This window comes from Phoca vitulina, unplaced genomic scaffold (assembly GCF_004348235.1).
Source record: "Phoca vitulina isolate PV1807 unplaced genomic scaffold, GSC_HSeal_1.0 scaffold14, whole genome shotgun sequence".
Classification (NCBI taxonomy): Eukaryota; Metazoa; Chordata; class Mammalia; order Carnivora; family Phocidae; genus Phoca; species Phoca vitulina.
In genome coordinates, this window is record NW_022589717.1 from 47028688 (window position 1) to 47046507 (window position 17820).

The 17820-nt window shown below is 39.1% G+C and overlaps 1 protein-coding gene across 8 annotated transcripts in view; it reads left to right on the forward strand.

Moving 5' to 3' along the window:
* GALNTL6 (polypeptide N-acetylgalactosaminyltransferase like 6) overlaps window positions 1-17820 on the forward strand; it is a 1076341-nt gene that overhangs the window by 972033 nt on the left and 86488 nt on the right. For all 8 annotated transcript variants that reach the window (XM_032413198.1, XM_032413199.1, XM_032413205.1 and 5 more), the window contains one exon: window positions 15026-15211. In XM_032413198.1, the coding sequence (XP_032269089.1) occupies window positions 15026-15211 (186 nt within the window). The remainder of the gene's footprint in view (window positions 1-15025; window positions 15212-17820) is intronic.

Below are 17820 nucleotides of genomic sequence, written 5' to 3' on the forward strand. Positions count from 1 at the left end.
TGACATAGCATTTTTCTCACACTAAGGAATAGTTTAGAGGAATTTTTCCAATTTGTCTTTATTTATTGTGAAGTCAAGCCAAACCCCACAGGTTTTATGGCTGTTTTGGCAGTTATTGGTGACATTATTCAATCACTCACACACACACGCTAATTTGAGGTCCCTGTAATTCTACCCATGAGACATTCCCACCCAGTAATTCCAGTATATGCTTCTAAGGAAACTGAAGAAAAACAAAATGGCTTTTAGCATGTATACGTGAATCATACTAGGACTTTTTTCAGCTGGAAAAAATGCAGAATTGAAAGCACTTTCGAAAGGACAGAGATTTGATTGCTCCCATTTAATATCTGTGCTGGTATATGGCATTTTCATTTATTTGTCTTTGTTTCTTTGTTCTACCTGAATTTTATACTTTTTTGCTAGCAAAAGATCAATTTCTCCCTGTCCCAGGTATCCCAGCTTTGGTTTTTTGTTTTTGTTTTTGTTTTTTAATCACTTTAAGTTTTCTAAAAATTGCTGAAATGAATTTATAAGTCCCTTAAATGCAGAGGTGAATTCCATGTAGCATGCTGATTTGACACGCATTCGATTTCACTGGGAGCAGTGACTTCACCTTATTAATAGCCTGGTTGATGTGGCTCACGTTACCCCATAACTGTTTAGGGTCAGAGTTTTCATTTCTCATCCTGAGTTTGTGTTAGAAAAACAAGTTACAGAAAATCATTAATTGTTTTTATGGGAAAAATTTACTCTTAGTCCCAACTTTTAGAGATGGTCATTTGGAATCAAACCAGCTCACAAGTCTCCTTGGCCAAGCAGTGAATGTGCGTGTGGGTACAAGTAAATCCATAATTAACAGTAGCATTAATGTTGGAGTATAAAAACAGTGTTAAAATCACATAACCTGATATTCAGCAGAATACATTAAGATGCTGTTGAAGTAGCTAGAAAATTGAGAAATACATGAATGAGACTTCTACTGTTAAGAACTTTAGAGGGTAAAAGCATAAATATACTGGTTCTTTTGATGTTTTTTTTTCCTTTATTAAACATGCTTTTTAAAGTATTTGCCTCATATCTCAAGACAAATATCTTACAAAATGTGCATTTTTGACAGCCTGAGAGATTAAGGGAACCATTGAAAGATTAGGAGTGAGTGCTCTTGGAAGAATGAGGAGAAGATAAGATATTAGTAAATATGAGAGGATTCATTAAGACAATTAAGTACAAAGTGCCATTTAGCTCCCTGACATAACTGATCATGCAAAAGGAAGATTGAGAGAAGGAAGAGGGCTGCTGGTCATTGGATGCAGCCCGCGGGCCACATACCAGAGGAGCAAGGCGTGCAGAGAGGAAGTGGCGCAGACGTGCGCAAATCAGAGGGTGTTCATTCAATAGTCACAAGGAGTGTGTAGACAGGAAAGAAGGATGTTTTTAAATAAGGTATTCTCGATTAATCCATATTGCAGTGAGAGAAATGAAACAAGTCTGGAGGCTTTCCATATACAATTTGAGTCCTGAAACTTTTTTTTAAAGATTTATTTATTTATTTGAGAGAGAGAGACGGGGCGGGGTGGGGGGGGATAGGGCAAAGGGAGAGAGAATCTCAAGCAGACTCCCCACTGAGCGCGGAACTTGACTCGGGGCTCAATCCCTCAACCCATGAGATCATGACCTGAGCCGAAATCAACCGACTGAGTCACCTAGGTGCCCCTGAGTCCTGAAACTTTGGTGTCTATGATGCTTTCTTACTTTGATAGCTGCAATCTCTGTACTGAAAGTATTCATCATTTTCAGTACCCAGACTTTTACTTCCTTATGGAATATTTGGTATTGAGTGAATTAGAAAGAGTCACTTTGGAGAAATTTTTTTTATAGTTCTCAAGACTTTTAGGTAGCTCTCAAGACCTTTGCTACAGTGTTCCTCCACATTCCACTGAAATGCAATTTGTTTAAATATGCATTTTACAAAAAGGATCATAAGGACTTTAAAACTGAATAGGTACCCTGTCCGCTATTGATGGGGCCACAAACTGGCACAGCTGTGATGGAAAACAGTACGGTGGCATCTCAAAAAATTTAAGATAGAATTACCATTCGGTCTAGTAATTCCATTTGGGGGTATATTTCCAGAAGAATTGAAAACAAGGTCTGGAAGAGATATTTGGATACCTATGTTCATAGCAGCCTTATGCATAAGAGCCAAAAGGTGGAAACAACTCACATGTCTATTGACAGAAAAAGGGATAAATATTCCACCCTAAAAAGCAAAAAAATTCTGACATAGGCTACAAGACGAGTAAACTCTGAGAACATTATGCTAAGTAAAATAATACAAAGACAAATACCACAGGATTCCACTGTGTGAGGTGGCTAGAGTAGTCAGACTCAGAGAGATGAAAAGCAGAAAGGCGGTTTCCAAGTGCTGGGAAAGAGGGAAGGGGTGTTATTTAACGGGTATAGAGTTTCAGTTTGCAAGATCAAAATATCTGAAGACTGCACAACAATGTAAATATATTTAAGCCTACTGACTGAACCGTGAACTTGGAAATAGTTAAGATGGTAAATTTTATGTTCTGTGTTTTTTATCACAATTTTTTTTTTAAAAACTGAATGGATGAAAGGAAGAAGTGATCTAGATGAACCTAGAGATTTGCTCTCCTATGTTAACATTGGTGATTCAAATGTTTATGTAAGTTTTTTTTAATTTAACAGATTGCATTATATGTAATGCTTTCCCCACAATTAAACTATTCTGTAGGGGCTCCTGGGTGGCTCAGTCATTAAGCATCTGCCTTCGGCTCAGGTCATGATCCCAGGGTCCTGGGATGGAGCCCCACCTAGGGCTCCTTGCTCTGCAGGAAGCCTGCTTCTCCCTCTCCCACTCCCCCTGCTTCTGTTCCCTCTCTCACTGTGTCTCTCTCTGTCAAATAAATAAAATCTTTAAAAAATAATAATAAATAAATAAATAAATAAATAATAAACTATTCTCTAATATTTATAGACTAAAGCCTAACGCTATCTTCAGCAAAATTCTTAAATATTTTCAGGTTTGAACAGTATGATACTGAACCAATAACTGTTTATTTTGCTAATGGTAAGATTTTTACATTTGAGCATTTAGACTGAATTATCATGTAGTTGGTCCAAATGGAAACTTCTAAACTACATGGCCTATTCTTTGCACTAGACAGAATGTTTAAAATCTAATAAAACTACCAAATTATTAAAAAGCAGAGATGTTTCCACTGTATTGAAATAGATCAATTTACAGTAAGTTCAAAACACTCTATAACAGTATTACATAGAAAAGACCTCTGAGTTTTACCCAGTTCTCATTTATATCTTTTTCTTCTTTGAGGCAGAACTTACAGCACCAGAAGAAATAATATAAAGAAAATAATTTTTCATTACAGTAAATTTTAGTCATCCTAACTTAGAATACAAAGTTCTCATTCTAGGTTCATGTAAACAGAACAATTACAAACTATAAATTATATTCAGATTATGTTACTTTTATTCATTCACGGAAGTCCTTTCATTACCATGACTTTTGAAAAATATAAAATGCTTAGAAAAATATCATATAATCTAAGTATAAATTATTTAAGAAATATTTGAAACATCAGACAAACCAGTTTTCAAACAGTCTTTAAGAAAATACTGCAGAAAAGGAAAAATAGAATTCAAATATTTTTGTTACAGCTAAATATACATTACCTTTTCAAAAATGACATAAGTAATGAATACACAAATTAAATTTGGATAAGTGAACTGAAATGAAAACTACATCACAGATATGTTACATTTGTGTAGGTATTTGTATATGTATACATTTATATATGTAGGCAGTTTTTAGGCTATTACCAAAATGCCAAAATATTTTGTATGAAGTAATCTATTATTTACTATCTTGCAAAATCATTCTAAAGTATATACTCTAAATATAAAAGATGACAAATAAAATAAATATTTTATCTGGGGATCTCTCTCACACACACGTACACACACGCACGCACACACTGTTTTTTCAGAAAATGTTCTTAATCCTTTTATATATGGTGACACCTATAATTTTTTTTTTCACTTTTGGGGCCTTTACTCATAAGGTATACAATTAATCTTTGATATGTGAGCATTTCATAGGAGATTTTAAACTCATTTACAATCCTAAATATAGAGAAGGAGCGTTGATGGGCACTAGAGCTGTGGCTGCTTACTACTCAATAAGGGGCCGTGAGGTGGGCATTTGAATAGGTGTTGTGGCATTCTGTTTCTTTTGTGTTGGTCTGAATATGGTACACATTTAAAGCTATTCTTAAAATATATAATTCAATTGTTCTTTAAGCAAAGGATGAAAAAGAGAGATTGAGAGAGAAAGAGTGAAAAAGAGAAGATCCCAAGGAACTTGCCTAGTATCCAGGCTTACCTGATTTGCCAAGAGAAGACCCTACCCTGAAATGTATCCCATCCCTGTTGTTGTCTATGTGGGAACATAGGGTTCTAAGAGTTGCTCAGAGAAAAGTATCAGAATTCTCCAGGTAAACATAGCTCATTATTTCTAACTATGACATTTTTGTGTGAGGACAGAGATATTTTCCCATACCGAAAGGATTTAACTGGAGGAGAAAATAACAAGAAAGAAATACGCGGGCAGGGGGAGCTCAGCTGAGCAGAGCTAGGCTATACCAAGGAAAGAAGTGGATAGTCTGGGGGTGCCTAACTGGCTCAGTTGGTAGAGCACTTGACTCCTGATCTCAGGATCATGACTTCAAGCCCCCTGTTGGGCGTGGAGCCTACTTAAAAAAAAAAAAATTAATAATCCCTTAATGTCACTTACTATCCAGTCAGGGTTCATATTCCCCAGTTGATACAGAAGTGGATGGTGTGGCATGTGTAATTACCAACAACTGCTTCCCCTAGATTTCTCTCCACTCCCTGGTCAACAAACTCCCAATCTGCCATAGAGTGTTGAGGATCCCTCCGTCAGTGGCTCTGTAAAGAACTGCAAAGAATCTGAGATTTCACTCTACTTGCAAGTTAGCAAGTTGGCCTGCCATTGTCTAATGGAGACAAAAGACATGAGAATCCTGGGTCAGAGACGATGAACTGTAGTACCAACAGCACAGGATGCCACATGATGATCAGGGTGCCTGAGTCAATTCCCCTTGCCCCCAGGTCACCCAGGGACTAGGCCAGTGTGCGAAGAGGCAAGAGCAGTTTGGTATATTATAGTGAAGGAATCTTGAACTTAAGGAACTCAAATCTTTTATAATGGGAAGCAAGCATACAGAGGGAGATAATTTCTCTACCTTCCAAGCCTTATAAATAAACCTGCCCTTTGTTTCTGGAAAATACATGATCTCTGCCTTCCACATCTATTTGCTATATAAACATCCTTGAAAAGATAACCTGGAATAAATGGTAGTCATGGCCTCCCTCACAAAACACACAGCAATGCAAAAGACTCGTGAAGAATGGTGTCCAATTCTTTCCTCCCATGATTGCAGAGTCAATGAATCTCTTGGGGGGAAAAAAATCTCAAATTCTTTCCACTACTTGATAAAAATATAATTGGTCAAAAGTAGCAATCACCCATTGTAGCCAAGAAAGGGGGATATTTGGTATCTTGTAGGTTTCATGGTGATCTTGTTTTTGTCTCACTTTATTATGGTCTCTGAGTTACCTTGTTGGGTGTTGATGTCCTGTGGGATTGTTACCTCCAAAGGACAAGATGGCCTTGCTGTAAGCATCAGACCAGTTCCCAGACATCAGAGACTGCTTTTTATTTTCTCAACTCTATCTTAGAATCAGGATTCATATTAGATCCTCTCAGTGTGACTGGTTGATACACTGTATTTCTTAAGAATCTTTTAATCTTTAGGATTCTCTTTTCATTTCTTTTCTTTTTCCTTTTAGTCTACTTGTTGAAGAAATCAAGCGTTTTGCCCCAGGGAAATTCCCATAGTTTGAATTTTGCTGATTATTCCCTTGATGTGCCATTTGACATATTCTCTCATCCTTTATTTCCTATAAATGGGTTGTTAGATCTAAAGGCATGATCAAATTCATTCAGTGCTTTTGGCAAGAATACTTTATAGGCAGTGATGTGTTCTTTCATTAGGAGGCACATAACTAGGTGTTTGTAGCTTCTTTTGTGATGTTAGCAGCCATTGATGGCTTGATCCATTAGTTCATTAGGGGTTGCAAAAGGGTGACATTCTAATTCTGTCTCTTCATTTTTTATATGAGCTAGAATACATTTTGTCTATATATTTAAGTTTGGTGTCTCCAGCTATTTCCCAAATGACTTCCAAGGCCTTGTATGTTAAAAGAATAGAAAATAGGACATTCACCTTGTCTGAGGAAAACGGCTGCATCCTCGAGACGGACTGGGAAGCAAGGGTTTTGGGTGAATGTGGTAACCTGCCTCTAGACTTCCAGCCTCCAGGGACGCCTGGGTGGCTCAGATGGTTAAGCATCTGCCTTCAGCTCAGGTCATGATCCCAGGGTCCTGGGATCGAGCCCCACATCGGGCTCTGTGCTCAGCAGGGAGCCTGCTTCTCCCTCTCTCTGCCTGCCTGTCTGCCTACTTGTTATCTCTCTGTCAAATAAATAAAATCTTTAAAAAAAAGGACTTCCAGCCTCCTACCTCTTGGGGCCCAGCCCAGCCGACCCTGCTGCAGACCAGCTGTCCCCACAGCCCACGCCCTTCTGTCCTGCCTAGTGGGTATTTGTGCAATTCGGGACTTTATTTCCACAAACTGGCCCTTGTATCAGTAGTCTTGAGATTTAAGGACCTTCCTTCAGCTCTGAACAGCTTTTCCCCTCCATTCCAATCCAAAGATTTAACATGAACCTTTCCAGTTGGCTCCTTTGTGGGTGGCTTCTTTGCTGTTGACATTCTCAGTCCTGTTACCTTTACGTCTCAAATGGTGAAAATCAGTCGAATCAGTCCAATAAAATACGAACTAAGAAAAAAAAAAAAAAAAAACAACAAAAAAAGAAAATAGGACATTCAGAGATAGAACCCAGTGGAAATCATAATAGAGGTAATTGAATATGGTTTCACAAATGCTATTGCTTTCTTGGTTGAATTTTTTGTGTTCTAGAGATAATGTGAAATGTCTATATTTGAATGCAATCAAAAGGGACAGATTTAGTGTGGTCAACCAGAAAATAAAGAGATCGACCATTTTCTGGAGCTCAATGAGAGACTTAAAATCCGTAGACAGGCATACCTCCTTTTATTGTGCTTTACTTTATTGCACTTTGCAGATACTGCATATTTTTACAAACTGAAAGTCTGTGGCAACCCCACATCAAACAAGTCTATCAAGGCCGTTGTTCCAACAGCACTTGCTCACTTTGTGTCTCTGTGTCATATTTTGGTAATTCTCATAATATTTCTAACTTTTTCATTATTGTTATATTTATTATAGTGCTACATGATCAGTGATCTTTGAGGTTACTATTGTCATTGTTTTGGGGTGCCACAAACTCCACCCATATAAAGTGAACTTAATAAATAAATGTGTGTTCTGACTGCTCCACGACCAGCCCTTTCCCCATTGTCTCCCTCTCCTTGGGCCTCCTTCTTCCCTGAGCCCTTCCCTAATACTGAAATTAGGCCAATTAATAATCCTACCATGGCCTCTAAGAGTTCAAGCAAAGGAGTCACATGTCTCTCACTTCAAATCAAAAGTTAGAAATGATTAAGTTTAGCGAGGAAGGCATGTCAAAAGCTGAGATAGGCTGAAAGCTTGGCCTCTTGAATCTAACAGTTTATGAATGCAAAGAAAAAAGTTTTTGAAGGAAAATTCAAGGTGATACCCCAGTGAACACATGAATGATGCAAAAGAGAAACAGCTTTATTGCTGATGTGGAGAAAGTTTGAGCAGGCCAGATAGAAGACTAAACCAGCTACCACATTCCCTTAAGCAAAAGCCTGATCCAGACCAAGGCTCGTCAATTCTATAAAGACTGGGAGAGGTGAAGAAGCAGAAGAAGAAAAGTTGGAAGCTAGCAGAGGTTGGTTCATGAGGTTTAGGGAAAGAAGCCATCTCCATAATGGAAGAGTGCAAGGTGATCAAGGTCCTGGGATCAAGCCCCACATCGGGCTCCCCTGCTCAGCAGTGAGTCTGTTTCTCCATCTCTCTCAGCAAGTGCTGATGGAGAAGATCCAGCTCAGATCATTAATGAAGGTGGCTATACTAAACAACAGATTTTTAGTGTAGATGAAACAGCCTTTTCTTGAAAGAAGATGCCATCTAAGACTTTTATAGCTAGAGAGAAGTCAATGCCTGGCTTTAAACCTTCAAAGGACAGGCTGACTCTGTTGTTAGGGGCTAATGCAGCTGGTGATTTTAAGTTGAAGCCAGTGCTCACTGACCATTCTGCAAATCCTAAGCTCTTAAGAATTATGCTAAACCTACTCTGCCTGTGCTCTATAAATGGAAAAACAAATCTTGGATGACAACACATCTGGTTACAACATGGTTTACTAAATATTGTAAGTCCACTGTTGAGACCCACTGCTCAAAAAGAAAGATTTCTTTCAAAATATGGCTGCTCATTGACAGTGCGCCTGGTCACCCTAGAGCTCCGATGGAGATAGGCAACGAGATTGATGCTATTTTCATGCTTGCTAATACAACATCCATTCTGCAGTCCATAGGTCAAGGAGTAATTTCAATTTTCAAGTCTTATTACTTAAGAAATACATTCTGTAAGGTTATAGCTGCCATAGATAGTGATGTCTCTGATGAATCTGGGCAAAGTAAATTGAAGACCTTCTGGAAAGGATTGACTAGATGCCATTAAGAACATTTGTGATTCATGGGAAGAGTTCAAAACATCAACATGAACAAGAATTTAGAAGAAGTTGATTCCAACCCTCATGGATGGCTTTGAGAGGTTCAAAACTTCAATGGAGGAAATAATTGGAGATGTAGTGGAAATAGCAAGAGAACTAGAATTAGAAGTAGAGCCTGAAGATGGGACTGGATTGCTACTACCCCATGATCCAACTTGAACAGATAAGGAGTTTTTTCTTATGGACGAGCAAAGAAAGTGGTTTCTTGAGATGGAATCCACTCCTGGTGAGGATGCAGTGAAGACTGTTGAAATGACAACAAAGCATTTAGAATACTACATAAGCTTAGTTGATAAAGCAGCAGCAGGGTTTGAGAGGTTTGACTCCAATTTTGAGTGAAGTTCTACTGTGGGTAAAATGCTAGCAAACAATATCACACGATCTGGTGAAATGGGTTGTGGAAAGAAGAGTCAACTGTTGCAGCAAACCTCACTGTTGTCTTATAGAAGAAATTGCCACAGCCACCCCAGGCTTCAGCAACCGCCAGCTGAGGCAAGATCCTCCACCAGCAAAAAGATAACAATTCACTGAGGGTTAGCTCTTTTTAGCAATAATGTATTTTTCAACTAGGTATATACATTTTTTTAGACATAATCCTATTGCCTACTTAATACACTACAGTGTAGTGTAAATAGAACTTGTATATGCACTCAGAAACCAAAAAAAAATTCCTTTGACTTGCCTTACTGCGATTTTGTTTTTTCTGTGGTGGTTTGGAACCCAACCTCCAATATCTCTGAGGTCTGCCTGTATTTCTTCTGTGTAAAGACTGTAGAAAAAGTCTCTACAGGCCCTGCTGTGTAGAGAGTTATTCTGAACATTGCCACTTTGGGTTAAAATACACACATGACATATACCAAGTGGATTGAGAAATAGAAAGATATATTCTCTAATGGTGAAGTACTTCTTGTCACTCTGATATAACCTCAAATTATCCAGAATACTGAGGGCTGTACTCAACAGTATATTTGTGTTGTGAGGATTAAGCAGAAAAGGAAGATATTTATGTTACTACATATTTATATTCTATTACATTTCAGAACTCATAACAACTAGGGGCACCTGGGTGGCTCAGTCGGTTAAGCGTCTGCCTTCAGCTCAGGTCATGATCCCAGGGTCCTGGGATCAAGCCCCGCATCAGACTCTCTACTCAGCAATAGGTCTATTTCTCCCTCTCCCTCTGCCCCTCTGCCTGCTTGTTCTCAATCTCTCTCTCAAATAAATAAAATCTTAAAAAAAAAAAACCTCATAACTAGCACATATTCTATATAATCTTAAAGTCATGCTCTACTACATTTTGCCAACACCAAAGTATACACATCAAAGACATTTCATTTCCATAGGTATATAATTAAATATAGAAATCCCTATCTCCAGATAAATAGTGTCTCCTGGCCCCTCCTGCTCTCCCCTTGGGATGTAAATTAGGGAATTCAAAGGAGATAGAAGGAGCTGAATAACAAGTTGCTGAGCCTCAGTAAGCCACTGAGACAGGGCAGCTGTTTGCTTGGCCTTTGGTGGGTCCTCCACTTGGGACACACTGGCCATGCTCTATAATACTGATAGTCACTAGATTGTCCCTTTGGGAACAGTTACTCAGAGGTAGACTAGAAAGCTGTCTAAACTCTGTTACTATATTTTTCTGACATAATAAGCATAACTTATCGAACAGATGTAAATCTTTGATGAACTTACGGTGCTTCAAAATCATTATTTTGACATCAGTAACAGTCTTACAGACAGTCAACCACAGGAGATTAGAAAGATGCTGTATTGACCAAAGAAAATACCCTGGAGTTTGCTTTTTGACTAAATCTTTGATATGCATTAGCTTTATTTTGATTTGACTCTTGCTTTCAAAAATGAGACATAGCCCAAAGAAACACCAAAATACCAACCATTAGGATGCTTTTGTGAAAAACCTAGGTACTTGATAGGGTTAGATCTACTCTGTAAGTAAAACTTCACAGGGGGAAACCATAGAATCATAGAACTAGAAGAAATATTTAAGACCAATTGGCATATTTCCTTCCTTATAGCTAAGGCAAATGAGGTTAAATGGGGTGTGGTGACCCACCCAAAGGCATGTGGCCAGTCAGCAACACGGCTAGAACCCATGTCCTCAACTCTTGACTGTGCAAATCAATGAAGTTGATTTTTTTAGTGTTCAGTTGCTACCCCTAACATTAAATATACAAGTGGAATGATAGATTCTCCATATAAGTTCATGGAGCATAAGTGAAATCTCTAGAAAAAGAGGAAAATTCATTGAGAAAACTGCTAAATTTAATATTCACAGTAGCAAGACACCAAAATTTCACTTGAGTACAACTTTTCATTTCCTATTGCCCCACAATGATACAATAAACCCTGGCAAAAACTGGTATATTTGAAGTTGTGTTCACTTGTCCAGGTTGTCAGGATACCACTCAGTGGGTTTTAACTAGTGGTCTTATATTTTCTGGTTCCCCAAATGTCTCATAGTCCCTAAAGAAATCTGCCTGCTTTATAAAAATACCATAAATTCTCCTGTCATTATTTAAAATTAAAGCTCAAAAGGGATCTTCAAAGATACTGTGCTTGAATTAAAATCATATAAAATCATGTTTAAAATCATTTTAATATTTTAGAAATGAATCTAGAAATTGTTCTTATAAAAGAAATACAAAATGTTCTTAAAGCTATCTCCACCATCCCCAGTAATTCCACTGTATGAGAGTCTAATTTGCTAATTAGACTGATGATGCCTGTCTTCATTGTGAGTTATGGGTAATTAGAAATTACAACTGAACTACTGAAAGAGAATGAACCCTTCACAAGGGCAGTCAACCGGATCATTATTCTGAGGCAAAGCAACTTAATGATTAATGCAAAGTTCAAACTAAAAGAATTGATTTGAACAATTAGGGGACTGTATTTGGGGTCAAACCCTTTGTGCTTTGTGGATTCATACCATACGATTCTTTTCATACGTTAAAATGGGCTTTGATCAAAGAAAAATACACAGAATCTGATAGTGCGTAGAGGGAAAGGAGACATGTAGAGATAGTCCTCCGCTGAGTTTCAAAGAATTTCATATAAACTAAAAAGTAGGGAAATCTAAACCCAAAGGTGGGACAACCACTCCCAGGTGATCAACAACCTTTTGATTCCCAAGTTATACCGCCTGGGAAGTGACTGTCTTCTAGAACCATTTCTTCATACACAGCTACAGAGAGTTAGTCCTCCCCAAGAGGCCCCGTTAGTCCTTGGGGTCAGGGAGGAAAGAAGTACCTGCAGCCCAGACTGCCAAGACCAAGACCATACTCACAGTGGTACTTGCCAAAGAATAGTGAGGCTTAATGAAAGAACACAAACAAACACTGTTTTGGTGGGCTTAACAAATGTTCACTCTTTTCCATCTCCAATGAATGTTGTGACACTGTTTCCAGGAGACAATATGTTTCTGTGGTCCAAACAACCAGTTTACAAATAAACTTATAGAATGACAGTTGTGCGTTGGAGATACGGAAGGATTTCAGAGCCTGAATAAATTACAGTAATGAGATATGGCGTCTTCTTAAACGTTTATGTGAGAAACCCTGACCGAATGCAAGCCTTTTGAGACTGGCATATAGAGAGCTCTGGGACTGATCACTTGCCACTTACTCATTGCCTCTGTTTGCACACCTGGCTTGCAGGTCTCTGCTTTATTTCCCTAACAGGTTAGTAAGCTCTGGTCTTATTCACAGGTGGCACTGTGTTGTGCAGCCCTTTGGAATCTTTCTGTGCAGCTTGCACAGAGGGGAGCAGGGAAGGGGTAAGCAAAGAGGAGAGGGGCAGAAGGTAGGCCTCTGGCACGGCACACCTGTCTTAAAGAGACGGAGACACTTGGGAGCCAGCTTTTCTGTTGAGAACCTGCGGTACGGCCATAAAGTTATATGTGTTCATTTATTGCTGGCCAAAATCTTTCATTCTTTAAATTTTCAATAAATAGAAGATGAAGAATTATCAAAATCTCACCAAGAAATAAAAATTCTAAATTTTTCATCTTTCAGCCTGAGCATTCAAAGGCATTTCTTCAGCTAGAAATGCTGTTGTTTCCCTTCATAACTACATATGACTTAGGAGGTCTCCAATTATTGACTTAGTGAATATTTACTGAATGAGCGCTATGAGGTCTCTGACCAAAAGCTGAACCCACCCCACCACACTCTAAGAGGAGAAACTCCCTGTATATTGGTAGGTGAGGAAATTCAGGGTAAGAGAAGATATTTCATATATATTCATATATTTCACTGGTACTGACCTCCCACTTAGGTCTATTCTGACTCCAAATATGTAATCTTTGCTTTCTGTAGTCTGATCTCTATAGCTCTGTTCATTACAGGGAGAACAAAATAGAAGGAAACCTATTTTGTGCTAAAACACTCTTGTGAAAGACCCCACCAGTATTCTTTCATAGGAAAAATCAGAAAACTAAGTAATTTTTTACTTGATCTATTTGTAAAGCCTAGTTACGGGCAGTCAGAAAAAATGGAAATTGAGATTATTTTTTAAAGATTTTATTTATTTATTTGACAGAGAGAGACACAGCGAGAGAGGGAACACAAGCAGGGGGAGTGGGAGAGGGAGAAGCAGGCTTCCTGCAGAGCAGGGAGCCCGATGCAGGGCTCGATCCCAGGACCCTGGGATCATGACCAGAGCCGAAGGCAGATGCTTAATGACTGAGGCACCAGGCCTCCCAAGATTTTTTTTTTGAAAGAGAGAGAGCATGCGAGCACGTGCACTCACAACGGAGGGAGGGGCAAAGGGAGAGGGAGAGAGAAAATCTTAAGCAGGCTCCATGCTCAATGAGGAGCCCAAAGCAGGGCTGGATCTCACCACCCTGAGATCATGACCTGAGCTGAAATTAAGAGTCAGACATTTAACCAACTGAGCCACCCTGGTGCCCTGGAAATTGAGATTTTTTTTAAAACACTAACATTAATAGGAAGAAATGAAAATGAAAATAAAAATAGAGGCTTATGTATAAAATTCCAACATGAGTAATTTTGACATCTGTTAAATTGGATCACAGGGAAGGGAATCATAAATCCTTATGTGAATCCCTATTGCTACAGATCATAGGAGGAGACTTAATAATAATATTGCCTTTGATTGCACACATGCAGAGAAAGTTTGAAAGTGGAACTACAGAACATACTGCATACTAAGATTCTGTTTCTGTGACTATTAGACGTTCCTTGTTAGAAACTCCAGCGAAGCCCTCCTAATGCTTTAGATATGAGAGAACGAAAGCACGGGATGTAAATTATATGAGTACAAATTCCACAGAAAGACACCAAACACACTTATTTGGCATTAAAGATCTAAGATATTGGTATATCTTATAACAGCCAGGAGGAGATCTTTTCTCTCTGTAAATAAGCTATCTCATTCGATTTGGTTTCCACAGTTTGTTTTTAATTAGGCAAAGAGACATTCTCAAATTTTTGTTTTCTAATCTTAAATAGCTAAGTTCAAAATGATTGTGTAGTATCTATCCGCCTTCCCCTTTTCACATCTAATTTTAACAGCAAGTCAGTCACTTTTACACTTCAAATCAGAAGCCAGATGCTGAACGTCTTTATTAGTTTGCTATTACCCCATGGGGGGAAAATCTGTTCGGTTCCTGTTGATCTGAGGGATATAATTTTTTTTTTCTTGTGGTTTTACATGCATTATTTTCAAAGACACAGAAACTAGGCATGGCTTTGCTGGAAAGAGACCTCTTGTTGAAAAGAGCCCAGATGCTGGAATGTTCATCTGACTTTACACAGCGGGAACCAGAGGGCCAGTGCCCGTCGTGGCGAATGCTGGCCAGGATTAAGCCCTTGGCAGCTGGCTGGAAGTAATCTCATGGCACAGCTCTCGTGGGTCTGTGTCTTCTAGCGTTCAAACAAAGGGCAGTATTTGCAGTTTAGGAAGCTTTTTGGAAAGTACAAAGTAAAAAAACCGGTGGGCCTAAAATCTTATTAGTGTCTCCCCTCGAGATGAAGAGAGGAGAAAAATGGATGTAAGCTTGGATTCATCATTCACGTGCACTTAATGCATAAACACCCACAGATAATTCTGTTGCAATTAATGTTTTGTGTTCTTTCTCTACATTCTCTGCTTCATTCCTAGAACACTTGAAGGATAAGTTAGAAGAATATATGGCCCGATTTTCCAAAGTAAGGATTGTTCGCACCAAGAAAAGGGAAGGGCTCATCCGGACCCGCCTCTTGGGGGCATCTATGGCCAGAGGAGAAGTCCTGACGTTCCTGGACTCCCACTGCGAGGTCAATGTGAACTGGCTGCCCCCGCTCCTTAGTGAGTACACATACTGATGGTGGCCTTCTGGGGACCAGCAGGGCCTGGGGAACTGCTCTCCTTCAGAGGGAGTGTGTGGCTCCCTTCTATTCAGTTTGCAATCAACAAAGGCGAGAGATCCCTTCAACAGTTTTTACAGTGAGAGCCTTGAATTCTGTCTTAACCACAGCTGAGGACAAATAGGTAACTAGAAAACTGCATTAAAATTGCCATTTTAGATACTACCAACTGCACTCTAACTTAAGGTCTGAAATGGTTTCATTTAGTTTAGACGTTCTCCTTTATTGTGGCTAGGTAAATACTAAAAGAAAAAAATACTTAAAAGCACTATCTCAGGACACCTGGGTGGCTCAGTCAGTTAAGCATCTGCCTTTGGCTCAGGTCATGATCCTGGGGTCCTGGGATCGAGTCCCACATCGGGCTCCCTGCTCAGCGGGGCGTCTGCTTCTCCCTCTCCCACTGCTACTCCCCCTGCTTGTGCTCTCTCTCTCTCTCTGACAAATAAATAAATAAGATACTAAAAAAAGACACTATATACAGTAAGATTAAAACACACACACAGTTTAACAATTATTATAGAACTGCTAAGAAATGAGGAAAGAAAATTATTCAGCCCCAGAATACAGTTCAAGTGCAAGTGCCCTGACATTTTCGTGAATTTATAATCCAGTTCTCCTTTCCACTTCTGGCATGGGTCTAGAGCCCTAAATATATAACCCCCCAAATTTACAGAGGACCCCCTGAAACACTCAGAGCTCCTATCCAGATGACACATCTCTAACACTCACAATATGGCTCAGAGTCAGGAAAGAAGAAGCCTCTCTGTCACATCACACTTGAACTGTTAGAAACATGAAAGAACTAAGAGTCATTCAAGCTAGAAAACACATGTGTGGCTCAGTTGGAGCTTGACTATTTTGTTTTTTATTTCACCATGAAGTCTGATATAAAGTCCAATAGTGGATGGGGAATAAATTGCCAGCCTGAAAAAAAAATATGTTTCTAAAAGTTTTTGGTGTGCACATACTGTACTCCTTCTTATTCTTCCAGATTTCACTAAATCAACTTTTATTGTAAATATATCCCTGGCCTTGGAGCTAAAGCCAGTAAAAACTGCCTTTACAATAAGCTGCCTCAGAAAGAATGATTTGCTATTGACTACTGTGTAGGATTTCAGCTAGAACCAGCAAAGGTCCATTAGTAAAAGATGTGGGGGGGGAAATCAATTGAAACTGTGTAGGATTTAAGACAGGAAATGACCAGCAACTAATACCCCATCACATCACCCGATCCACACACACCTACACAGACGACTGCTCAGTCATCGTAATCAACAGGAATGTCTCGGTGCTCCTACGGCCAGAGACTCCTCTGAGCTTTTAATTAAAAGTACCTTGTCCAAGGACATAGCAATTTAGAGTTTCATCAGCAACAGTGAGATTCCTGCAAACTGAATTTGACCTATATGGTGTTGAATACTCAAGGAAGTCAGCAAAAGGCCTAATTTATTTATGAACCAAAGCAATTCCTAAATGCCAATTATCAAGCCTCTGATTGTTCATATGAATCTAACAGGGGAAAAAAAAGAGGAGAGAGAGAGAAAAAATAAAGAGAAACCCACTTTTTCTCATTAAAGCATTTCATTTCCTGTAGGCCTGATGGATAAGAAATGATTCAAGCTCAGGATCACTATCTTTTTTTATTTTCCTCTATCAGTGTCCTGACACATCATCCAAAATGAAAAAACAGGCGGAGCCACACAGTTTCTTGGTTCATTTTTCACCTTGGGATTATACCTGAATTTCAATTTCCCATTAAGAGTCTGTTTGTTTGATCCCTGGAAATTGAAATGTAGGCACAAGCCTTAGATGAAAAATTAGTCATGCTGCTTTCACCCTAAGCTGGAACAGCTGGATGAGAGCTGAAAAGAAATTTGAAGGGAGAGTTGACAGTTAATTTAACAGACTCATTCTCTTTGGGTCACCTTAGGACTCCTTGTTGGTCAAGGAACTTGTAAATCAACCTGATTCTGAATTTGATTGAACGAAGTCACTGAAACCTTAATACTAAAATACGTGCCGAGGTGCTAGGAGAGATATTTTGGACACAGCAATGATGCTTCCTCTGCCAAAGACATCTATGGGGAAACACCACTTAGATAAAGATTAAAACCCATTATAAGACTTTCCCAGGTGAAAATGGATGCTCACAGAGTGCTTGCTGAAGAATCACCTGAAATAGTGCTAGGGGTCTCTCTGTCTACCAATTAGCTGAAATAATATGAAGGTAAGCTCCAGGCTCTCAGAGGCCTCCTGGGGCCATGCTATTTACCTTGCCACATACCAGCATTCCATACTCCCCTTGCCCTGTTTTATCCTCTTTCTATCACATTTATCACCTTCGAACGCACTATGTAATTCAGATTTATTATGTATATTGATTGTCTTTGTTCCATTGCTAAAGACAGGGATTTTTGTGGTTGGTATTCACTGCTGTGTTTCCAGAACCTAGAAAAGTGGCAGGTATATAATTTCTACTCAATAAATAGCTGTTGAATTGGAGGGAAGGAAGGAAGGAAGGAAGGAAGGAAGGAAGGAAGGAAGGAAGGA